The 24,145-nt window shown below is 38.8% G+C and overlaps 1 protein-coding gene across 1 annotated transcript in view; it reads right to left on the reverse strand.

Moving 5' to 3' along the window:
- Positions 1-24,145, reverse strand: part of LOC128667081 (uncharacterized) — a 154,223-nt gene that overhangs the window by 50,440 nt on the left and 79,638 nt on the right. Inside the window, exons 3-6 of the mRNA XM_053721967.1 lie at positions 20,953-21,038; positions 5,230-5,322; positions 3,757-3,861; positions 2,628-2,680 (exon numbers count right to left, since the gene is read on the reverse strand). Coding sequence (XP_053577942.1) covers positions 2,628-2,680; positions 3,757-3,861; positions 5,230-5,322; positions 20,953-21,038 — 337 coding nt within the window. The remainder of the gene's footprint in view (positions 1-2,627; positions 2,681-3,756; positions 3,862-5,229; positions 5,323-20,952; positions 21,039-24,145) is intronic.

The raw sequence follows: 24,145 nt of genomic DNA on the forward strand, positions 1-24,145 counted from the left end.
CACTCAGCCGTGATCAGATATGGTTAAAAACAAATGTTTATTTCATAAACATATATCACAACGCGTTTCCCGGTCTACCTTGACCGCTTCCTCAGGTGAATAAACCATATCTAAAATACACAGCTTATATTGGCTTAACTCGGCGTTCAAGCCGAATTAAAGCGCATGCGTGAAGGAGTATACAATCCCCATAGCGAACAGGGGTGTGTATCACCGTTAGAATGATTGGTCATCTGCATGAAACAACAGACCAACCACAGAGTACTGTGGTGACACACCTCCAACGTATGTGTAAGTGTATATCCTTTAGTTTCTGGTATGCAGGTTTCTGCAAATAGCGTAATATCATTTAAAAGACAGGTGATTATTAGTTCTTCTATGATAATATACATAAAATTACCAAAAGTGGCTATTTGTGTCATAGCGTTACTAGGTTATTAATGCGTGCGTTCTAGCGTCTCATGGGGATAGTACTCCTTCATGCATTTACAAAAATTACTGTACTATATATCAGAGACAATAATTCATAACTCCATGGTCTAAAATATACAAAATCTAATGCTGTATAAAAATATATATGAATATATATGAAAATAATATAATGATATAATAATAAAAAAAATATTAAAATATTACCCCTAATAACAAAGATAACAAATGCGAATACTCCTAAACATAATGTAAATACCTATAAATAATGATATAACTCATTATATATAAAAATATATTAATCTATGTGTACTGTTGTTAATATAGATTGCATCATGTAATACAGCTGTCCCACTCAAATTCTCTCTCTGGGGTTTCGTAGTGAGATCTATAATTGTTGGTGGTATATTATAATGTATCTGAACAGAGTCTATTAAATGGAAAACTAATACTAGGGAATAATTACTGATAATAAGATAAACTAGGGACCAGATATTCTTTCTCCTTTTTTGTTAAGATCCCCTCTTGAACGCCGAGTTAAGCCAATATAAGCTGTGTATTTTAGATATGGTTTATTCACCTGAGGAAGCGGTCAAGGTAGACCGGGAAACGCGTTGTGATATATGTTTATGAAATAAACATTTGTTTTTAACCATATCTGATCACGGCTGAGTGATATATGTTTTAGGAATCGTTATTTTAACAAACACTTGAAATCCGATCATAGCTACCAGCCCACCTGGTTTGGGCATCTCTCATATTACACAGCGAGAGAAAGGAGCAGGTGAAAGGGTTCAAGCTGCAAATTGCTGCAGACCGTACACAGTACTAGGAGCTCACTTTGAGGACGAGAGATCAGCTACCTGGACAGCTGTTAATGCTCCAGAAAGTCGTTGTAGCACTTCTCAAGTGCTTTACTTCTCGTAAGTACCATATATGTGTGGGGAGTGAACAACTTTCAATACAGATTCACACTATGTTGGCGCCTTCTTCTTTATTGTATTCTATACAGATTTGCCACGTTTGAATTGCCTTCATTTTTGGAAGAAGTCTTATGCTGCCATACCATCAACTTTGGACTTTTTGGGTCACACACCTGATACCGGTTTGATTGACATTTTTGTATATGAGTTTATCTCACACCACCCAGTGTGTGGGACATTTATTGTTGTGTTTTTGCACTTGTATTTGATTATTTACACATAACCATTCGCTCACATTTGTTTTATTTATGTTTAAGGGAACATATCTGATCTTTGTTGTTTTTGGGCGCTGCTGATTTATCACACTTTTTGTATTTAATCGTATATTTTCCCCATATACTTTAATGGAGTGCGCAAACTAAAAAAAAACTATCAACTATACTCGCGCATTAATCCTAACTGAGATATTAATAGTGTACATTCCAATTTTCTTCATGCTGAAATATATATGTGTGTGTGTGTATATATATATATATAGATATATATATAGATATATATATATTTATATTTACCTAAACCTATATATATGTATATAGATATAGAGGTATAGATATATATTTATATTTACCTAAACATATTTATATAGATATAGAGGTATAGATATATATTTATATTTGCCTAAACCTATATATATAGATATAGAGGTATAGATATATTTTAAATATATATATATAGAAATATAAATATGAAATTTATATGTAAAGAACACTTGAATGTACAATATGCAAATTATGATTTGGGTTGAGCGCTGTAAACGCAGTGTCGGGTTAACACAATTGAAGACAGTTATCTTACGGTGCGCTAAAGTAAATATTAAATATAAAAATGTAAAAAATATTAATAATAATTATTATAGAAGTTCTAAAAAATCATTAGAATAACTATGGATTTTTTTTAGAAATTTTTAGTACCTCTAATAATTATTATTAATATTTTTTACATTATTTTTATATTTAATATTTACATAAAGTGCCTTAAGATAACTGTCTTCAAGTGCGCTAACCCAACACCGTGTCAGACCTACAGCGCTAAACCCCAATCGCGATTTGCATATTGTACATCACAATGTTCTTCACATTGAAGAAAATGTTCTATTTATTTTTAAATATAAATTTCTTTATATATGATTATTATTTTAATTTTTTTTTATCTGTACCTGTAAATCCATATGAATATATACAGGTAAAAGTATATATGAATAACAGAGATACCAACCTTCATCTTATGTAGATCGTCTGAAATTGTTAAAATGTTGCGGCACTCTTTAGCTAAAAAATGCAATAAAAAAGTTAAATCACATTAGATATTCCTATGGGTATAATTATATTAGGATATATATCCAGTTTATAGTAAAAGGAAGTAGGAGGTTATTTATACAAGGTCGTTTACACAATAATCTTGCATTCTTGTTCTAGAAAATACCTCTACATACAGCAATATCTACTGCCCTTTAACGGGATGGTTAACTGAAAATAAAACTTTTATGATACAGCTATAGCATGCAATGTTTAACAACTTTACATTTTACTCCTATTATAACATTTGTTTTGTTTACTTGGTATCCTTTGTTGAAGAGTAAACCTAGGTAGGCACAGGAGCGTGCACATGACTTTATCAAGCTTTGGCTGCAGTGTTTGGAACTACGTTTGTAGCAATGTTATACAATGTTGCAAACACTGCTGCCATAGATTAATAAAGTTACGTGCACACTCCTGGCCCTACCTAGGTTTGTTCTTCTATATAGAAAACCAAGATAACATAGCAAATTTGAGAATAGAAACAAAATGGAAAATAGTTTAAAATGGCATGTTCTATCTGAATCATGTAAGTTTCACTTTGAGCTTACTGTCCCTTTAAGTACATGTTCCAAGGTACTGCACTCCAATTGGCTCCAATTTTGTTACAGGCTTAACCTATCTGTATAGTATTAAAGGAACAGTCTAGTCAAAATTAAACTTTTATGATTTAGAAAGAGCATGCAATTTTAAACAACATTTCAATTTACTTCTGTTATCTAATTTGCTTTGTTCTAATAGTATCCTTTTTTTTAAAGCATACCTAGATAGACTGAGGAGCAGCAATCCACTACTGGGAGATAGCTGCTGATTGGTGGATGCACATATATGCCTCTTGTTGCTGGCTCACCTGATGCGCTAATACAGCTAGTTCCCAGTAGTGCACTGCTGCTCCTTCAACAAGGGATACCAAGGGCCCTTTATACACAGCTGTCTTTTAATATGTGTGTGATCAGCAAGTGTAGGTATGGAATAGTGAGAGGAGATACATTTCATTAGAACTGAATTTAATAAATAATCTAATTAGTGTATTTCAATGGATTGCATACCATAATCCAAATGGTTTTTAAACACTTTGTTGTCTATTAAACCTCTGCAGCCTGTCCATGCTCTAAAATTCGTAACATCCAATTCCGGAAGGGATTTCCCTCTTCCTACAAAGAGGAAGTAAAATAGATTAGCAGTTATTTTATATTGTGCAGCTATTTTGTATTGTAAAATATTGGTACTAGACAAGAATGACCACTCTTTCCGTTTTTTTATATGCATTAATATTAATACTATACAAAACACTTAGCTATGAATTAGTAAAGATTTCCTTTTTCAGTGGTATGTAACTCCTCCCAATAAGTAGCCTGCCTATCTATCTATCTATCTATCTATCTATCTATCTATCTAATTCAATCTATCTCCTTTATCTTTCTGTCTATCATCTATCTGTCTGTCTGTCCATCTATCTTCTTCTTTCAGTCAATCATCTATCTATTTATCATCTATCTATCTTCTTCTTTCAGTCTATCACCTATCTATCTATCTATCTATCTATCTATCTATCTATCTATCTATAAATCTATCTATATATCATCTATATTGATTTATCTGTCATATACCATCTGTCTATATATCAATCAAAAAGCCTCAGATTTCTTTAAGGATGAATAAAGCGAGCATTGTGTCCATTTCAGACACAATGAAAAACACTGTTATCAGTTATAAATGTTGAACAATCTGATAGACTTCCATCTGCTCAATAATGTTGGGTAATATTATTTTTTTGTGTTCATTGTATGTACTGACAGAGATAGTATGGCACAGCAGCACCATAAGGTGACTATATGTGTTAAATATAGAATATTCCTATAGGTAAGGCACAGTGAAACCATGATGTGGATTTGTGTACAGATACTGTATCTTTCAATATTAATATAGATATGAAACAGTGACACCATGAGCTGAGTATGTGGTATTACAGATGTTATATTCTTGTAGGTAATACAGTGACACCCTGAGTTAAAAATGTGTATTACAGGAAGGAAGCCATGATGTGTGACTGTGTATTACGAAAAGCATATTCTTAAAGGCACTGCTCAGTAAATCCATTTGGTAGGCATGTATATTACAAGTAGCATTTAATATAGGTATTACACAGTGATGTCTTTAGATAACTGACATATTTTAATACATATACTCTATGGGGTAGATTTAACAAATGTCGGACAGACATGATCCGCTGTCTGCCCGACATCGCTAAATGCAGACAGCATATGTTGTCGGCATTTATCATTGCACAAGCATTTCTTGTAATGCCGCCCCTCCACATTTGTGGCCTGTTGCCCGCTAGCCGGGTGTGTCAATCATCCCGATCATATCCAATCGGGATGATTGTTGTCCACCACCTCAGAGGTCTTAAGACTGCTGCTTCTTAACTTATGTTTCCGGCGAGCCTGAAGGCTCACGCGGAATAAGCAGCATCCGCCACTTCATAAACATACCCCTATGTTTCTTATCTGTTTTCATCTTACCATATAAAATAGATGTTCTTTGTCTATTATTAACATGATGAGTTATAATAAGAATATCCGGATTGGCTTGCGTTAGTGTTGCCACATGAATACCTAGAATTAGAAAACAAATATTACTAATAAATAATCATTTTATAATTTCTATAACAGGTTTCCCTCTAGTGACTGGTGGGTGGCAGAGAAGTATATGTGCATACCCAGTGAGGTGCTAAAAGTGTTTTAGATTTAAGTGTTAAGATTTACTGTACCTTTAACCATAACTGATATTTTTTTCCAGTAAAGATAGATCGAAGCACATGGATAGAAGTACAGAAAATTAATAGTCATAAAAGACATACATCTAGATTACGAGTTTTGCGTTACGCTTTTAACGCTGAAAAAATGTCCATAGCGTAAAAACCGTAACGCAGCCATTAAGAGTCTTAATGGCTGCGTACCGCAAGCATTTTAGCCAGTAGCGCAATGTCAATCCCGCACTCAAAAAAAAAATGAAATTTTTGCATGGGATTTCCATAGCGCCGGTATTACAGATTGTGCGGTGAGGCTAAAAGCAGTAGTTATTATTATTATTATTATCATTTATTTATAAAGCGCCAGCAGATTACGCAGCGCTATACAAAGAATAAAACATTACAGGGATACATTACATACACAAGTAAACAAGTACAGTAGGGTATAATACAGTTGTAGGTGTAATAATTGACTTATACAAAAGGAGAGTAATGCCCTGCCCTTGAGCACAATCAGTAGTAGTTCACTTTAAATACAAAGTGGCCTAGAGGTAGAGAGGGAATGGACACAGAAGGTGAGGGAGAAAGGAAATAACTCTGATATAAGGCAGGGTAAATGGAGAGTGAGTGATCACATGGGGAAACAATAACAATTTAAAATAAAAATGTGTGGTGAGTGAGCAAGTGAGGATTGGAAAAGTGTAACAAAATAAGGTAAAGTGTCAGTAAAAAGGCTGTGAATATGGAGTAGTGTCTCTATCCAGGATCATTAGTGACAGCTGTGCCTAATTGCTGTTAGGAAGTGTTTATATATTAAGGTAAACAACAGGGTGGGAGGCATGGAGTGTTAGTGCTTGCAGATCTGGGAGGTATGGAGCGTTAGTGCTTGTAGATCTGGGAGGCATGGAGTGTTAGTGCTTGCAGATCTGGGAGGTATGGAATGTTAGTGCTTGTAGATCTGGGAGGTATGGAGTGTTAGTGCTTGCAGATCTGGGAGGCATGGAGTGTTAGTGCTTGTAGATCTGGGAGGCATGGAGTGTTAGTGCTTGCAGATCTGGGAGGCATGGAGTGTTAGTGCTTGCAGATCTGGGAGGCATGGAGTTTTAGTGCTTGCAGATCTGGGAGGCATGGAGTGTTAGTGCTTGCAGATCTGGGAGGCATGGAGTGTTAGTGCTTGCAGATCTGGGAGGCATGGAGTGTTAGTGCTTGTAGATCTGGGAGGCATGGAGTGTTAGTGCTTGCAGATCTGGGAGGTATGGAGTGTTAGTGCTTGTAGATCTGGGAGGTATGGAGTGTTAGTGCTTGCAGATCTGGGAGGCATGGAGTGTTAGTGCTTGCAGATCTGGGAGGTATGGAGTGTTAGTGCTTGTAGATCTGGGAGGCATGGAGTGTTAGTGCTTGCAGATCTGGGAGGCATGGAGTGTTAGTGCTTGTAGATCTGGGAGGCATGGAGTGTTAGTGCTTGCAGATCTTGGAGGCATGGAGTTTTAGTGCTTGCAGATCTGGGAGGCATGGAGTTTTAGTGCTTGCAGATCTGGGAGGCATGGAGTGTTAGTGCTTGCAGATCTGGGAGGCATGGAGTGTTAGTGCTTGCAGATCTGGGAGGCATGGAGTGTTAGTGCTTGCAGATCTGGGAGGCATGGAGTGTTAGTGCTTGCAGATCTGGGAGGCATGGAGTGTTAGTGCTTGTAGATCTGGGAGGCATGGTATGTTAGTGCTTGTAGATCTGGGAGGCATGGAGTGTTAGTGCTTGCAGATCTGGGAGGCATGGAGTGTTAGTGCTTGCAGATCTGGGAGGTCGGTGATAAGTTTGTGTCTGTGAAAGAGAGAATAGTAAGGTAAACATTCCATGTGATAAAGTCTAGGGGAGGAGGAGTTTGAAACAGAGTAGAGGGAGAGGAAAGAGTAAGGAACATTACGAGTTACAAACAATTCCATATTAGCACAACATATATAAGAAATAAATGCACTCAATGGCCCCTATTTAAGAAAGGTCTTGCGGACCTGATCCGACACTATGGATCAGGTCCGCAAGACCTCGCTGAATGTGGAGAGCAATACGCTCTCCGTATTCAGCATTGCACCAGCAGCTCACAAGAGCTGCTGGTGCAACGCCTCCCCCTGCAGACTCACGGCCAATCGGCCACCAGCAGGGGGGTGTCAATCAACCCAATCGTACTCGATCGGGTTGATTTCTGACGATTACTGTCCGCCTGCTCAGAGCAGGCGGACAGGGTTATGGACCAGCGGTCTTTGTGACCGCTGCTTCATAACTGCTGTTTCTGGCGAGTCTGAAGACTCGCCAGAAACACCGGCCATCAAGCTCCTTTCGGAGCTTGATAGATAGGCCCCAGTGTCTTGATTGAGGCTGCTGATAAGTTTGTCCTCAAAAAAAAGACAGTTAACGCCTGAGGACGTACCCTGCACGTTGTCGGCAAAACTGAGTGCTGGAAGCGATCGAGATCGCTTCCAGACACTCTTACAGTATTGCAGGGATACCTCGATGTTGAGGCATCCTGCAATACTGTTGCCATGTGCCGGGACCGGATTGATCACTCCCCCACGTGGAACACGGCAGTGCAGCAGAGCTTTGGAAAGCGATCGGACACGCTTCCAATGCTCTGCTTGTGTGCTAAGTGCCTCAGTGGGTCGAGGCACTTAGTTAGTATTAAAATAAAATATTAAAAAAATAAAAAAAATTTTTTCATATACTAATTAAAAGCCCTATATAGCCCCCCTCCCCCATGAGGCTTCCAAGATGGCGATGCCCAGTGCATCATGGGGCCTCGGGGTGTGTCCCTATCCTGCCTCATCATAGGGGCAAGCTAGGGTCACCCAATCTGAGCCTTCCCACTCAAAAAAAAAAAATGAAATAACAAAATATCCCATTTGTCTGATCAAGTCAATATTTGTAAATATTGACTCTGATCAGTGTGTATCTCCCTCCCTCTCCTCACTTGCGATGTTGTTGGAGAGAGAGACCTGTGTTTAGGAGATAGAGATTTATTTATTTTATTTGCTAAAAATTTAAAAATCCAAAGGCTCTTTTCAGAGCCATTAACCCCTAGCTTGACAGTGATCACTATAAATCACTGGCAGTAGCATAGCTGCACTTTTTTTGCTGTCTGTGCATTTTTTTAGTGGTTAACTTTTTTCTTGTATTTTTTTTAAAAACCCAAAGGCTCTTTTCAGAGCCATTTACCCAATTTAATTTCCAGAGTCATTAACCCCTAGCTTGCCAGTGATCGCTATAAATCACTGGCAGTAGCATAGCTGTACTTTTTTGCTGTCTGTGCATTTTTTTAGGGGTTATTTTTTTTGTTGTAATTTTTTAAAAACCCAAAGGCTCTTTTCAGAGCCATTTAGCTAATTTAATTTAATTTCCAGAGTCATTAACCCCTAACTTGTTAACCCCTAGCTTGCCAGTGATCGCTATAAATCACTGGCAGTAGCATAGCTGTACTTTTTTGCTGTCTGTGCATTTTTTTAGGAGTTAATTTTTTGTTGTAATTTTTTAAGAACCCAAAGGCTCTTTTCATTTAATTTTAGTAAATTTTTTCTGTGACAGAAACAAAAATGTCACAGAAAAGATATAATGCTGAGGAGGCGTATGCCATTCTTGCGTCAGAGTCAGATGCCTCTATGTCTGACTCAGACCCCAATTTTGACCCTGACATATGTTCAGATACATCATTAGATGCAGTCTCAACTGATAGTGATGTATCTGTGGCTGCTAGCCCCCCTGCCAGCCCCCCTGCAAGCCCCCCTGCCAGAAGGAGGCGTGTTGCTGCCATTGCTGCTGAAGAGTGGGTAACGCCTCATCTCCAGAGGACAGATATCCCACCCTTCACAGCAAATCCTGGCATAAATAAAGATGTGGCAGGTTTTAGTCCCCAACAGTTTCTGGAGGTGTTTCTGGGCGATGATGTATTGGGGAACATTGTCACCCAAACTAATTTTTATGCCCATCCATACCGTGCTGCGAAACCTGAAACATATTTGGCAAAACAGCATTGGGCCCCCATCAATGTGCCAGAATTTAAAAAAATTCTGGGCATTGACTATGCTGATGGGCATCATAAAGAAACCCTCCGTTCGCTCCTACTGGAGCAATAGCCCCATCTGCTCCACCCCCCATTTTCTCCCAGAGTATGTCGAGGCAGAGGTATGAAATGATTCTGCATTTCATGCACTTCAGCGACAACAGCCTGTGCCCCCCTAGGGAGCATCCCCAATTTGACAGGCTGTATAAAATCCGCCCCTGATTACCCACTTTTCTGCCAGGTTTGCAGAGGCTTATACACCTGGAAGGAATATATGTGTGGATGAATCCCTGATGAAGTATAAGGGAAGGTTGGGATTTAAGCAGTATATTCCTTCCAAGCGCTCCAGGTATGGGGTAAAGGCGTATAAGCTCTGTGACAGCGAGACTGGGTATACTCAGGCCTTCCGGGTGTATGAGGGAAAGGATAGCCACCTTGACCCTCCAGGTTGCCCAGAACATATGGTAACCGCAGGCAAGATTGTCTGGGACCTGATATTACCCCTAATGAACAAAGGGTATCACTTGTACTTAGACAATTATTATACAAGTTTTCTTTTGTTCAAGCTACTGTATTTCTTTGATACAGTAGCTTGCGGTACAATTAAAAAGAACCGCACAGGTTTCCCATTACAACTTGCACGCACCCGGCTACGAAGGGGGGAGACCTCAGCTCTGCGCCAAGAGCAGCTGTTGGCACTTAAGTACAGAGACAAGAAGGATGTATACCTTCTTACCACCATCCACACGGAGAGGACGGTGGCGGTCTCTGTACTTGGCAGAGCTGAGATCATAAGGAAGCCAGTGTGCATCAAGTCTTATAACTGGCATATGGGTGGGGTTGATCTGGCAGATCAGCTGCTGCAGCCCTACCTAATTATGTGGAAGACAAGGGCCTGGTACAAAAAGCTTGCAATTTACCTAATGCAGATTGCAACCCACAACGCTTTTTTGTTGTTCAAAAAAGAAAACCCCAGAGTGAAACAGACTTTTTTACAGTTTCAGCTCCAGATCATTTTGGGGGTTTTGTACCAAGATGCACCTACTCCCTGGGCGGTGATGGGAGAGAGCAGAGATGGGGCTACTCATTTTATATTTAAAATCCCCCCTACTGCCGCAAAGCAGAGACCACAAAAAAAATGCAGCGTCTGTACCAAGAGGGGGCAGAGAAGGGACACTGTATATCACTGTCCTGATCGCCCTGGACAGTCGGGACTCTGCATTGGGAACTGCTTCAAGCGGTACCATACAATGGTCAATTTTTAAAAACTAAATAAATTTGCTGTTATTTTTTTTTTTGGTTATGTTTACTGTTAGATGTTTTATTTGGTTGTTTTTTTACTTTTACTGTGCCAGATTTTTACATTTCTAAAATTGGGGCTGTTTTTTTTTTTATACCAAAACCCCTCTCAAACCTATGCATGGGGGACATAGGTGTTCTCATGGTGCCTTGCAGAAAACAACCTGAAGTATTTTTTTGCAATAATTTAGAACAGTCTCTCCTAAATCATAGTCAAAAAGCTGTGTGTGTTTAAAAATGAAAATTGAAAAATTACCACCATACACTTTCTCCAATTTTTTTGGCTAAAATGGTTGCTTCAAAGGCATCAAAGCACACCATATTATACAATACCTTGGGGTGTCAACATTTAAAAAATATACACTTTTATGGCAATAAATAAAACTGGGGTATGCGATAGGCCCCAAACTAAAGATAGGCCTATCAGAAGAAATACTCTCACTTTTAAAATTGTAACATAACCTTCCCAAAATCCTAGCAAACCTATGCATGGGGGGCATAGGTGTACTCAGGGTGCCTTGCAGAAAACAACCTGAAGTATTTTTTTTGCAATAACTTACAACAGTCTCTCCTAAATCATAGTCAAAAAGCTGTGTGTGTTTAAAAATGAAAATTGAAAAATTACCACCATACACTTTTTCCAATTTTTTGGCTAAAATGGTTGCTTCAAAGGCATCAAAGCACACCATATACAATACCTTGGGGTAGTGATGTCTCGAATAGTTCGCCGTGAACATAGCATGTTCGCGTTCTCCGCGGACGGCGAACATATGCGATGTTCGGTCCACCCCCTATTCTTTATCATTGAGTAAACGTTGACCCTGTACCTCAGAGTCAGAAGACACATTACAGCCAATCAGCAGCAGAACCTCCCTCCCAGACCCTCCCACCTCCTGAACAGCATCCATTTTAGATTCATTTGGAAGCTGCATTCTTAGTGAGAGGAGGGACAGTGTAGCTGCTGCTGATTTAATAGGGAAATCGATAGCTAGGCTAGTGTATTCAGTGTCCACTACAGTCCTGAAGGACTCATCTGATCTCTGCTGTAAGGACAGCACCCCAAAAAGCCCTTTTTAGGGCTAGAACATCAGTCTGCTTTTTTTTTTTCCTGTGTAATCTAATTGCAGTTGCCTGCCTGCCAGCGTGTGTGTCAGGCTCACAGCGTATACTGTGCCCACTTGCCCAGTGCCACCACTCATATCTGGTGTAACAGTAGTGTACATTTAAAAAAAACAACACTTTTTTGACTGTGAAATAATAGCAGACAGCTGCCAGTACCCAAGATGGCCGCCAATAAGGCAGATGGGGAGGGTTAGAGAGCTGTTTTGGGGGGGATCAGGGAGGGTGGGGGCTAAGGGGGGATGCTACACCACAGCATATGTAAATATGCTAAAATAAATAAATATTTTTTTTAAAAAAAAACTTTTATTTTAGTACTGGCAGACTTTCTGCCAGTACTTAAGATGGCGGGGACAATTGTGGGGTGGGGGAGGGAAGGGAGCTGTTTGGGAGGGATCAGGGGGGCTCCCTACAAACTACCTAATTAACCCCTTCACTGCTAGCCATAATACACGTGTGATGAGCAGCAGCATTTAGCGGCCTTCTAATTACCAGAAAGCAACGCCAAAGTCATATATGTCTGCTATTTCTGAACAAAGGGGATCCCAGAGAAGCATTTACAACCATTTGTGTCATAATTGCACAAGCTGTTTGTAAATAATTTCAGTGAGAAACCTAAAGTTGCTGAAAAATATTTTTTTTTTAAATTTGATCGCATTTGCCGGTGAAATGGTGGCATGAAATATACCAAAATGGGCCTAGATCAATACTTTGGGTTGTCTACTACACTACATTTAAGCTAAAATTAACTCTACAAGCTGCCTACATGCTCCCTAATTAACCCCTTCACTGCTGGGCATAAAACACGTGTGGTGCGCAGTGGCATTTAGCAGCCTTCTAATTACCAAAAAGCAACGCCAAAGCCATATAAGTCTGCTATAATGGCATGTCTGGCACACAGTGTTGGGGCAAGGGTCCATCTGACCACTGATACCTGGTCTGCAAAGCATGGTCACAGGGCAGGTATATCACCTACACTGCGCACTGTGAAGTGGGCGTAACCCTTACACTACCTGATCGATACAACATCATACCTGATGTTTTAAAGCACGTTATTCCAAACAATTTAGGAATGTTAGGTGATTTATGCCCTTTATGGATTAAAACCAGACTCTGCATTAACTATGCAATTTTCCATGGGAGTTTTGCCATGTATCCCCCTCCGGCATGCCACAGTCCAGGTGTTAGTCCCCTTGAAACAACTTTTCCATCACTATTGTGGCCAGAAAGAGTCCTTGTGGGTTTTAAAATTCACCTGCCTATTGAAGTCTATGGCGGTTCGCCCGGTTCGCCCGTTCGCGAACATTTGCGGGCGTTCGCTGTTCGCGAACCCAAATTTTTAGGTTCGTGACATCACTACCTTGGGGTGTCAACTTTTCAAATATATGCACATGCATGGAAACAAATACATTGGGGTATTGTAAAAGACCCCCAAAAAGACAATAGGCAAAGAAAATATGTTAAATGTGAAAAAAAACCCTCACAAATGCATGTCAGACATTTGGCATTGCACCCCCCAAACAAGCCAACAAACCTATGCATAGGTGGTATCACTGTACTCAAGAGATGTTGGTGAACACATATTGGGGTCTTCTTTGGCAGTAACACATTACAGGAGCTGAGAATCCATGTCTAAAGTACAATGTGTGTGAAAAATAACACAAAAAAATGACTGCCCAATAGTTTGACAAAGACTTGTGGTTGAATTAGTGCATGGAAAGTGTTAAAATACCAGCATTTGAAATACCCTAGGGTGTCTACTTTCAAAAATATATGGTTTGATGGGGGTAAATTACATTGTCCGGCTTCAGAAATGTCCTAAATAGGACATGGTTGCATGGGATGTGAAAATTCCAAGTTGAAAAACTGGAATGCGCCCCCTAAAAATAAGGCCTTTTAGCCCCCAGAGAACCCAACACACCTATACATGGGTGGTATCACTGTACTCAGGAGATGTTGTTGAATACATTTTGAGGTGTTTTTTGGCAGTAACACATAACAGGAACTGAGAATCCATGCCTAAAGTACAATGTGTGTGAAAAATAACACAAAAAAATGACTACCCAAAAGTTTGACAAAGACTGGTGGTTGAATTAGTGCATGGAAAGTGTTAAAATACCAGCATTTGAAATATCCTAGGGTGTCTACTTTTCAAAAATATATGGTTTGATTTGGGTAATTTACATTGGCCGGCTTCAGAAATGTCTCAAATAGGACATGGGTGCATGATGACAGATGTGAAAATTTCAAGTTGGAAAACTGGAATGCGCCCCCTAAAAATAAGGCCTTTTAGCCCCCAGAGAACCCGACACACCTATACATGGGTGGTATCACTGTACTCAGGGGATGTTGTTGAATACATATTGAGGTGTTTTTTTGGCAGTAACAGGAACTGAGTATCCATGCCTAAAGTACAATATGTGTGAAAAATAACACAAAAAAATTACTACCAAGACTTGTGGTTGAATTAGTGCATGGAAAGTGTTAAAATACCAGCATTTGAAATACCCTAGGGTGTCTACTTTTCAAAAATATATGGTTTGATGGGGGTAAGTATCATTGGCCGGCTTCAGAAATGTCCTACATAGGACATGGGTGCATGATGACCGATGTGAAAATTCCAAGTTGAAAAACTGGAATGCGCCCCCTAAAAATAAGGCCTTTTAGCTGCCAGAGAACCCAACACACCTATACATGGGTGGTATCACTGTACTCAGGAGATGCTGCTGAAGACATATTAGGGTGTTATTTGGCAGTAACCCTTAACGTTCTCAGTAAATGTATTCTTGAATTGCTACTTTGTCAAAAAATCACCACTTTTTTTTTTTCCAAACTTTGGCATAGATTGCTGGTAAAATGGTTGCATGGAAAGAGTAAAAAAGCCCCATATTTAATACCTTAGGTGGTCTTCTTTTAAAAAATATATCTATGTGAAGGGTTATTTAGGGATTCCTGACAGATATCAGTTTTCCAATGTAACTATTGCTAATTTTTAAAAGAAATGGTTTGGAAATAGCAAAGTGCTACTTGTACTTATTGCTCTATAACTTGCAAAAAAGCAAATAATGTGTAAACATTGGGTATTTCTAAACTCAGGACAAAATTTAGAAACTTTTTAGCATGGGTGTTTTTTGGTGATTGTAGATATGTAACAGATTTTGGGGGTCAAAATTAGAAAAAGTGTGTTTTTATCAATTTTTTCATCCTATTTTATAAAAAAAAATTATAGTAATTATAAGATATGACGAAAATAATGGTATCTTTAGAAAGTCCATTTAATGGTGAGAAAAACGGTATATAATATGTGTGGGTACAGTAAATGAGTAAGATGAAAATTACAGCTAAAAACAAACACCACAGAAATGTAAAAATAGCCTTGGTCCCAAACGGACAGAAAATGGAAAAGTGCTGCGGTCATTAAGGGGTTAAGCTGGCTTGCTGATATGGGAGGCTGGTGATAAGTTTGTGTCTTTAAACTGGCTTGCTGATCTGGGAGGCTTGGGATAAGTTTGTTAGTTATAAGTTTTTCGCTATGAAACTGTTACACAAAACTCAAAACTATAATGTTACAAAGTACACTAACACCTATAAACTACCCATTAACCCCTATTCTGCCGCCCTCCCACATAGCAAACACTAAATTAAATTTCTTAACCCCTAATCTGCCGCCACTAATAAAAGTTATTAACCCAGATTCTGCCGCTCCCTGACATTGTTACCACTATAATAAAGTTTTTAACCCCTATTCCCCCGCACCCCAACATCGCCCACACTATAATAAAGCTATTAAGCCCTATTCCGCCGCTCCCGACATCGCCGACACTAAATAAAGTTATTAACCCCTAAACCTCTGGCCTCCCACATCACCGCCACTAAATAAACCTATTAACCCCTAAACCGCCAGCCCCCCACATCGCAAAAAATAAATTAAACTATTAACCCCTAAACCTAACAACCCCCTAACTTTAAATTAAAATTACAGTATCCCTATCGTAAAATACATAAAAACTTACCTGTGAAAGTAAAAAAATCTAAGTTTAAACTAACAATTAACCTAACATAACTATTATACTAAAATTAAAATAACTATCGATTAAATAAACTAAATTACACATTGAAAAAAACCTAACACTACTAAAAAAATAAAATTCTAAAATTACAAAAACTAAAAAATACTAAATGGCAAAAATAATAAACACTAAATTACGAAAAATAACAAACAAAATTATCCAAAATAAAAACAATTACACCTAATATAATAGCCCTATAAAAATAAAAAAGCCCCCCAAAATAAAAAAAACCCTAGCCTACAATAAACTACCAATAGCCCTTAAAAGGGCCTTTTGTATGGCATTGCCCTAAATAAATCAGCTCTTTTACCTTGAAAAAAATACAAAGACCCCCCCAACAGTAAAACCCACCACCCAACCAACCCCCCCAAAGTAAAAAACCTAAAACAAAAATCTATTGGCTGATTTGAATAGCCAATAGAATTTCAGTAGCTCTCATCCTATTGGCTGATTTGAATTTCAAAAATCAAATCAGCCAACAGGAATGCAAGGGACAAGATTTTGAAAAGGCTCCCTTGCTAACCCCTCGTCTTCAGTTTAAAGCATTCCGTTTGAGCTCTTGACTGCGTTCATGGGGCTACCCTAAACACACACTTAGACCATTCTCACACTGGGAAACTAAATGGAATCAAGCACATAATATCAAACACTCCTTATCCTTTCATTACAACTTGCTTATCAGCTCACCCGTGAACCACAAAATCCCTCAACACAACGCTTGGGAGAGAGAGATAGGTTTCACGACCAATGCCGGTACTTGGCATAAACTAATTTCAGTAGCTAAAAACCTCTTACACTGTGCCACCCTATGGGAGCCATTCTATAAAATTCTAGTTAGATGGCACCTGGTTCCAGCCACTTTGCACAAGATATACAATTCACACTCGCCCAATGTGGTCCTGCCCTAAAATACAACCACTATGGAGAAAACTCTATTACCATCCTCAACAAGCTTCACCTTACTCCCCCATTTCTCCCGGAGGTCACTCTCCTTCACATACAAATTCCCAATTTAACTACAGTCAATGAGGCACTGACGATATACCTCTTCATGGCCACTAAGTTAACCATAGCTAGAGCGTGGAAGATCAAAGACCCACCTTCTCTCTCACAAGTTTTATCCGTTATTCGATTTATTAGACACATGGAGCAATATTCCCATAGGGTTTTAAACAAGGTAGATTTCTACCACGAAACCTGGTCTCCGTGGCTCGCAGTATTTCCAGACTAGGACTCCCACTTCAGGAATATTCCCCAACAGATGCCTTCCTTGTCATCTCTTTTTCCACTTCCCCTTTTCCTTTCCCTTTTTTTTCTCTCTCTCTTCCTACCCCCCTTCTCCTCCATCTCTGGGTCACATCCCCAACAGTGTCGGCAACCCAATTCGATTGGCTTTACTAATTTAACCAACAGATATAACTATCCTTTATCTACTATCACTACCTTTAAACCAAGAAAATGAGACACTATACACCACATACATGAACCTCAACCTATATCCCCCTAAGTAACATTGTATGTATATCTTGTGTAAGTCTCAGAGTTTTTCTTGCCTGTCTAATTTTTATGGTTCTTCCGATACTTGGCACAATGTTATGCTGATCCATTTTAAAATACAATGTAAACCTCTTATTACCAGTTCTCAATTGTACTCTTCAAGATTGTCTCAATAAAAAATTTTATAAAAAAAAAAAAGAAAAAGAAAAGGCTCCCTTTAGTGATGTCGCGAATAGTTCACCAGCGAATAGTTCCCTGTGAACATAGCATGTTCGCGTTCGCCGCGGCGGGCGAACATATGCGATGTTCGATCCGCCCCCTATTCGTCATCATTGAGTAATACTTTGACCCTGTACCTCACAGTCAGAAGACACATTCCAGCCAATCAGCAGCAGACACTCCCTGCCAGACCCTCCTACCTCATGGACAGCATCCATTTTAGATTCATTTGGAAGCTGCATTCTTAGTGAGAGGAGGGACAGTGTAGCTGCTGCTGATTTAATAGGGAAATTGATAGCTATGCTAGTGTATTCAGTGTCCACTACAGTCCTGAAGGACTCATCTGATCTCTGCTGTAAGGACAGCACCCCAAAAAGCCCTTTTTAGAGCTAGAACATCAGTCTGCTTTTTTTTTTTTTCCTGTGTAATCTAATTGCAGTTGCCTGCCTGCCAGCGTGTGTGTCAGGCTCACAGCGTATACTGTGCCCACTTGACCAGTGCCACCACTCATATCTGGTGTAACAGTAGTGTAGATTTAAAAAAAAAAACTTTTTTGACTGTGTTAAATAATAGCAGTCAGTTTCCTTCACACGTGTGCGTTTCAGAGCCTGCCTGCCAGGGCACAGTGTCACCCCAGTGTAACTCATATCTGGTGTAACAGTAGTGTAGATTTAAAAAAAAAAACAAACACTTTTTTGACTGTGTTAAATAATAGCAGTCAGTTTCCTTCACACGTGTGCGTTTCAGTGCCTGCCTGCCAGGGCACAGTGTCACCCCAGTGACACTGGGGTGACACTACCTGATTGATACAACATCATACCTGATGTTTTAAAGCACGTTATTCCAAACAATTTAGGAATGTTAGGTGATTTATGCCCTTTATGGCTTAAAACCAGACTGTAAGTGGATTGTCAGGGTTTAGTGGTTTTTTTTTACTTTTTTGCGGTGTTTTTTTTTTAGATTATGGTTTGGGCTTTCTTAATAGAGCTAAATGCCCTTTTCAGGGCAATGGAAAATAGCTGAATGGCCTTTTAAAGGCAATGCCCATACAAATGCCCTTTTCAGGGCAATGGGTAGATTAGGTTTTTGTTAGAGTTAGGTTTTTTATTTTGGCGGTTGGTTGGTTGGTGAGTTTTACTTTTGGGGTGTTGTATTTTTTTACAGGCAAAAGAGCTAATTTCTTTAGGGCAATGCCCTACAAAAAGCCCTTTTAAGGGCTATTGGTAGTTTATTGTAGGCTAGGGTTTTTTATTATTTTTGGAGGGGCTTTTTATTTTTATAGGGCTATTAGATTAGGTGTAATTAATTTTATTTTGGATAATTTTGTTTGTTATTTTTCGTAATTTAGTGTTTATTATTTTTTGTAATTTTAGATTTTATTTTTTTTAGTAGTGTTTAGTAGAGTTTTTTTTTAATGTGTAATTTAGTTTATTTAATTGGTGGTTATTTGTATTTTAGTAAAATAGTTATGTTAGGTTAATTGTTAGTTTAAATTTACTTTAAATTTAAAATTTCACAGGTACGTTTTTATTTATTTTAAGATAGGGATATTGTAATTTAATTTAAAGATAAGGGGTTGTTAGGTTTAGGGGTTAATAGTTTAATTTAGTTTTTTTGCGATGTGGGGGGCTGGCAGTTTAGGGGTTAATAGGTTTATTTAGTGGTGGTTATGTGGGAGGCCAGAGGTTTAGGGGTTAATAACTTTATTTAGGGGGCAATGTCAGGGAACAGCGGAATAGGGGTTAATAGCTTTATAATAGTGGTGGCGATGTTGGGGTGTGGGGGAATAGGGGTTAATAACTTTATAATAGTGGCAGCGATGTTGGGGAGTGGCAGAATAGGGGTTAATAACTTTTATTATTGGTGGCGATGTCGGGAGCGCAGATTAGGGGTTAATAACTTTATTTAGGTGTCGGCAATGTCGGGGGCGGCAGATTAGGGGTGTTTAGACTTGGAGTTTATGTTAGGGTATTAGGTTTAAACGTAACTTTTTTTCCCCATAGACATCAATGGGACTGCGTTACGGAGATTTTCATTCCGCGCTTCAGGTGTTTTTTTCTAACACTCTCTCCCCATTGATGTCTATGGGGAAAGCGTGCACGTTTTCTCAGCTCTTGGATTTTGTGCGGTATGGAGCTCATCCCCATCATATCGCACGCTCAAGGCGGCTTTTCAAAAACTTGTAATGGCAGCGATATGGGGGGGTGAAATAACGCAACTTTTGTTGAGTTTGTTTCTCATCTTCTATAGTGCAAAACTTGTAATCTAGGTGAAAGATAGATGGATAGATAGACAAAAATATAATAGATAGTACACAGATAGATAGATAGATAGATAGATAGATAGATAGATAGATAGATAGATTGATAGATAGATAGATAGATAGATAGAGAGAGAGAGAGAGAGACAGATATAGATAGATAGTCATACAGAGATAGATAAATATTGATAGATGAATAAATAGAAAATAGTCATACAGAGATAGATGATAGATAGATAGATAGATAGATAGATAGATAGATAGATAGATAGGTGGATGGATAAAAAGAGGTATAGACTATGGAGAGACAGAGAGAAAGGGAGTTAGATACATAGATAGCCATACAGAGATAGATAGACAGACAGATATAGATAGTCATACAAAGATAGATAAATATTGATAGATGAATAGATAGATAGTCATACAGAGATAGATAGATAGATAGATAGATAGATAGATATTAATAGATAGATAGACAGAGATAGATTATATAGATAGATAGATAGATAGATAGATGATAGATAGATAGATAGATAGATAGATAGATAGATAGATAGAAAGAGATAGATAAATAGATAGAAATTGATAGACAGACAGATAAATAGATAGATAGATATTGATAGAAAGAGATAAATAAATAGATAGATAGATAGATAGATAGATAGATACAGTACATAGATAGAGATTGATAGACAGACAGATATACATAGTTGATAGATATAGATAGATAGATAGATAGATAGATAGATAGATAGATAGATAGATATTGATATAAATAGATAAATAGATAGATAGACAGACAGATAGATGATCAATAAATGATAGATAGCTAGATACAGTACATAGAGATCGATAGACAGACAGATATGCATAGTTGATAGATAGATAGATAGATAGATAGATAGATAGATAGATAGATATAGATAGATAGATAGATAGATAGATAGATATAGATAGATAGATAGACATATAAGGGCATATCTTACCCTTCTCTAGGCTCACATAGGTCAAAGTGTCTTTATCATCAGTTTTTCTTGATGCTCCCTCTATACTCCCAAATACACTGATCAGCCTAAAAAAATAAAGGAAACAAAATGTATCACTAACTAATTACTTTTGGGGATGTTGGAAAGATCACATCAACTTGACATTCTTGGAGCTTGATAGACTATGTACTTAAAAGGAATGGTCTGTAATAGTGATAGTGAGATAAACTAACTGTAACACATAAAATTAAATGTGTCAATTAAACAAATGGTGCAACTATGTATAGTGTCGTATTTTGACTTAGGCAAACAAGGCACTTGCCTAGGGCGGCAGATTGGGAGGGGCAGCACTTTTTTAGTGTCTATATTTTTAAGAAACTTACAGTTATTTTAGAAGTATTATACATAGGCTGACCATATTGCCGCTTTAAAAAGGGACACATATAAAAATACATATGTCAGGGTTCTTATGCAAAACATTTCTTTAAACAGCCCTGAAAACAGCCCTGATATATGTATTTTTCATATATGTCCATTTTTAAAGCGGCAATATGGTCACCCTAATTATACAGGTATATAATAAGAGATTTGTCCAATGAGATTACATTCTAGGGGGTATAATAAGAGACTACCTATGGAGCTTACAGTATAGAGTTAACTCTGAACCTTTCATTTATTTAGCTAGCTATTACCTTTAGTTCTGTTGGCTTTCAGCACTCAGTATTGTGTTTGGGGAAGTATTGTTTCAAGAAATCTGTGTTTTTATATATATATATATATATATATATATATATATATATATATATCTCAAATGTCCAAGCTACAGTGTTGCCCACCAATGGTCACCCACCTGGGTGCATCAATCCAGTAAATATCCCACAAAGCAAATGCCCTCTCAGGTCTTTCAACAAGAAAAATTCACAAATTTATTGGAACGTTTTCAGAGAGAACTTCCCCTTCATCAGCATATACAGTATGTGTGTGTGTTTATAAATATATAGATATTGTGACAGAACCCAAGGCATAGTAATGGAAGGTGTCTATATTCCCTCAAAAGTGCTGCAGTGCGGGGTATGGTCTGGCAACCCCAGGGAGAATTGTTATGTTTGTTTGCCACATAGAGAAAATATGTGATTTATTTCTGGGTCCCTGGGGTGGAGTATTTGGAGAGTAGGGTGGGCCAATGCTCCACCCCGCAGTTTGCAGGTAGCACATTATGTCAAAAAGTCCAGTCCAGGAATTCTGTCTGACTCAGCTAGCTACTCACCTGCATATGGTAATTGACAGCAGGTGCTAATAAAATCCCCAGTCAGGGTTTGAGAGGTAGATTTTTGCCAGCAGTAAAGGAAAACTGCAAACACTCTCCTGAGAGACTGAGAGGAATTATATCTAAAGGACAAAGTTTGAAAGGTCTGTGCAATATTACTTTTGTGAAAAGCTACTTAGTGCAGACAGTTGTACTTGTTAGTAAGTGCTCAGTGGAGCAAGCCTCTTTTGTTTTGTTTATGTTTATTTTGCCTGTTTTTGCCAGACCTGATAATAAACAGACTGTATTTTATAAAGCTACAACCTTGTGTGGTGTTTCCAGCTTTGAGGACTGTGTGTTTCCAAGATCCCAGGTCACATATGGTGGAGGTAGCGGGCAACACACTGATAGTCTGTTAAGGAAACAATACCACACTTAAAATGGAGGAAGTTGTAAAGGCTTTACTACAGGCTACGGCCTCACAGCAACAGGCCACTGCCACACAGCAGCAAGCTACTGCCAGCCAGCAAGAAAATATTGCAGTGCTACAAAAACTGGTATTAACACAAAGAGAGGAACAGCAGAATATCACACGTACCATGCAGCAGGAGATTCGAGGCCTATCTGAAAGACTGGGCAGGTGTGCTGCAGAAATTCCACACAGTTCTAAGACTCTGAGAGTGAGTAACTATTTGCAAAAGATGGTGGCTACAGATGATGTGGAGGCTTACCTGATGGCTTTTGAAAGGACAGCCGAAAGAGAAGGGTGGCCTGCGTCTGAATGGGCAAGTCTCCTTGCGCCATTTCTGAGTGGAGAACCTCAGAAGGCATATTATGATTTGGAGCCTGAGCAGGCCAGTGACTATAAAAAGCTAAAAACAGAAATCTTGGCCCGCCTGGGAGTAACGACAGCAGTAAGGGCCCAGCGATTTCACTCCTGGACTTACAGTCAAGACAAAGCCGTGCGGTCACAGATGTTTGACTTGATACATCTTGCCAGGAAATGGCTACAGCCAGAGGTCAACTCAGCTAGTCACATTGTGGAACAGCTCGTGATGGACCGATTCCTGCGAGGATTGCCTGTTTCCCTGCTGCGGTGGGTCAGCCAGAGTGAACCTAAAACTGCTGACGGTCTAGTTGCCCTGGTGGAACGCTATTTGACTGCCGGAGAGTTTCTACAAATCCCCAACCAGGAAAGACCTAGAACCCCGAAGATCCAGAGTCCCAGTAAATTGGGTAAGACTGTTCCGGGGAAAAGGGGGTATCGGGAGGAGCAGATGGGTTTTTACAACCCGAGAGACATTACAGCAAGGGACAAGAGTTTTGTGAGGCAGGAAGGGTCCACAATAGCCTCAAAGATGTTGTCTAATGCTAATATTAAATGTTTTCAATGTAAAGAGTATGGACATTTTGCAAAGGACTGCCCTGAGAATGATGTTGCTATGGAATGTAATGTTGGCAATATGAGAGACAATTATTCATTGTACTCTCGCTCAGTATATGTAATTACCAAAAATGATTGTTTAAATGGCCGCCCTTGGTGCACTGTAAGGGTGGAGGGAAATGAAATTAAAGCTTTGCTGGACTCTGGTAGCATGGTTACGCTCAGAGACAGGGGTCTGTTGAGAAATACTCCTATTGATAATTACCAGAACCTAGATATTGCTTGTGTCCATGGGGACATACACAAGTATCCAACTGCTAAAGTACTTATTGAAACTCAAAATGGCCCTATAAATCATAGAGTTGGTTTAGTGGATAAATTAGTCCATGAAATGATAATAGGCAGAGATTTTCCCCATTTTTTGAATCTATGGGATGATGCTGAGGAAAATTCACCGGATTCAGTAGAGGGTGCTGTTTGTGACTTTCCCTTTTCTGATTTATTGGGGGATGACTTAGACAAAATAACTCCTGCTAGAGGGAAACACTCAACCCCTATGGAAA

Source organism: Bombina bombina, chromosome 7, assembly GCF_027579735.1.
Source record: "Bombina bombina isolate aBomBom1 chromosome 7, aBomBom1.pri, whole genome shotgun sequence".
NCBI classification, from domain to species: domain Eukaryota; kingdom Metazoa; phylum Chordata; class Amphibia; order Anura; family Bombinatoridae; genus Bombina; species Bombina bombina.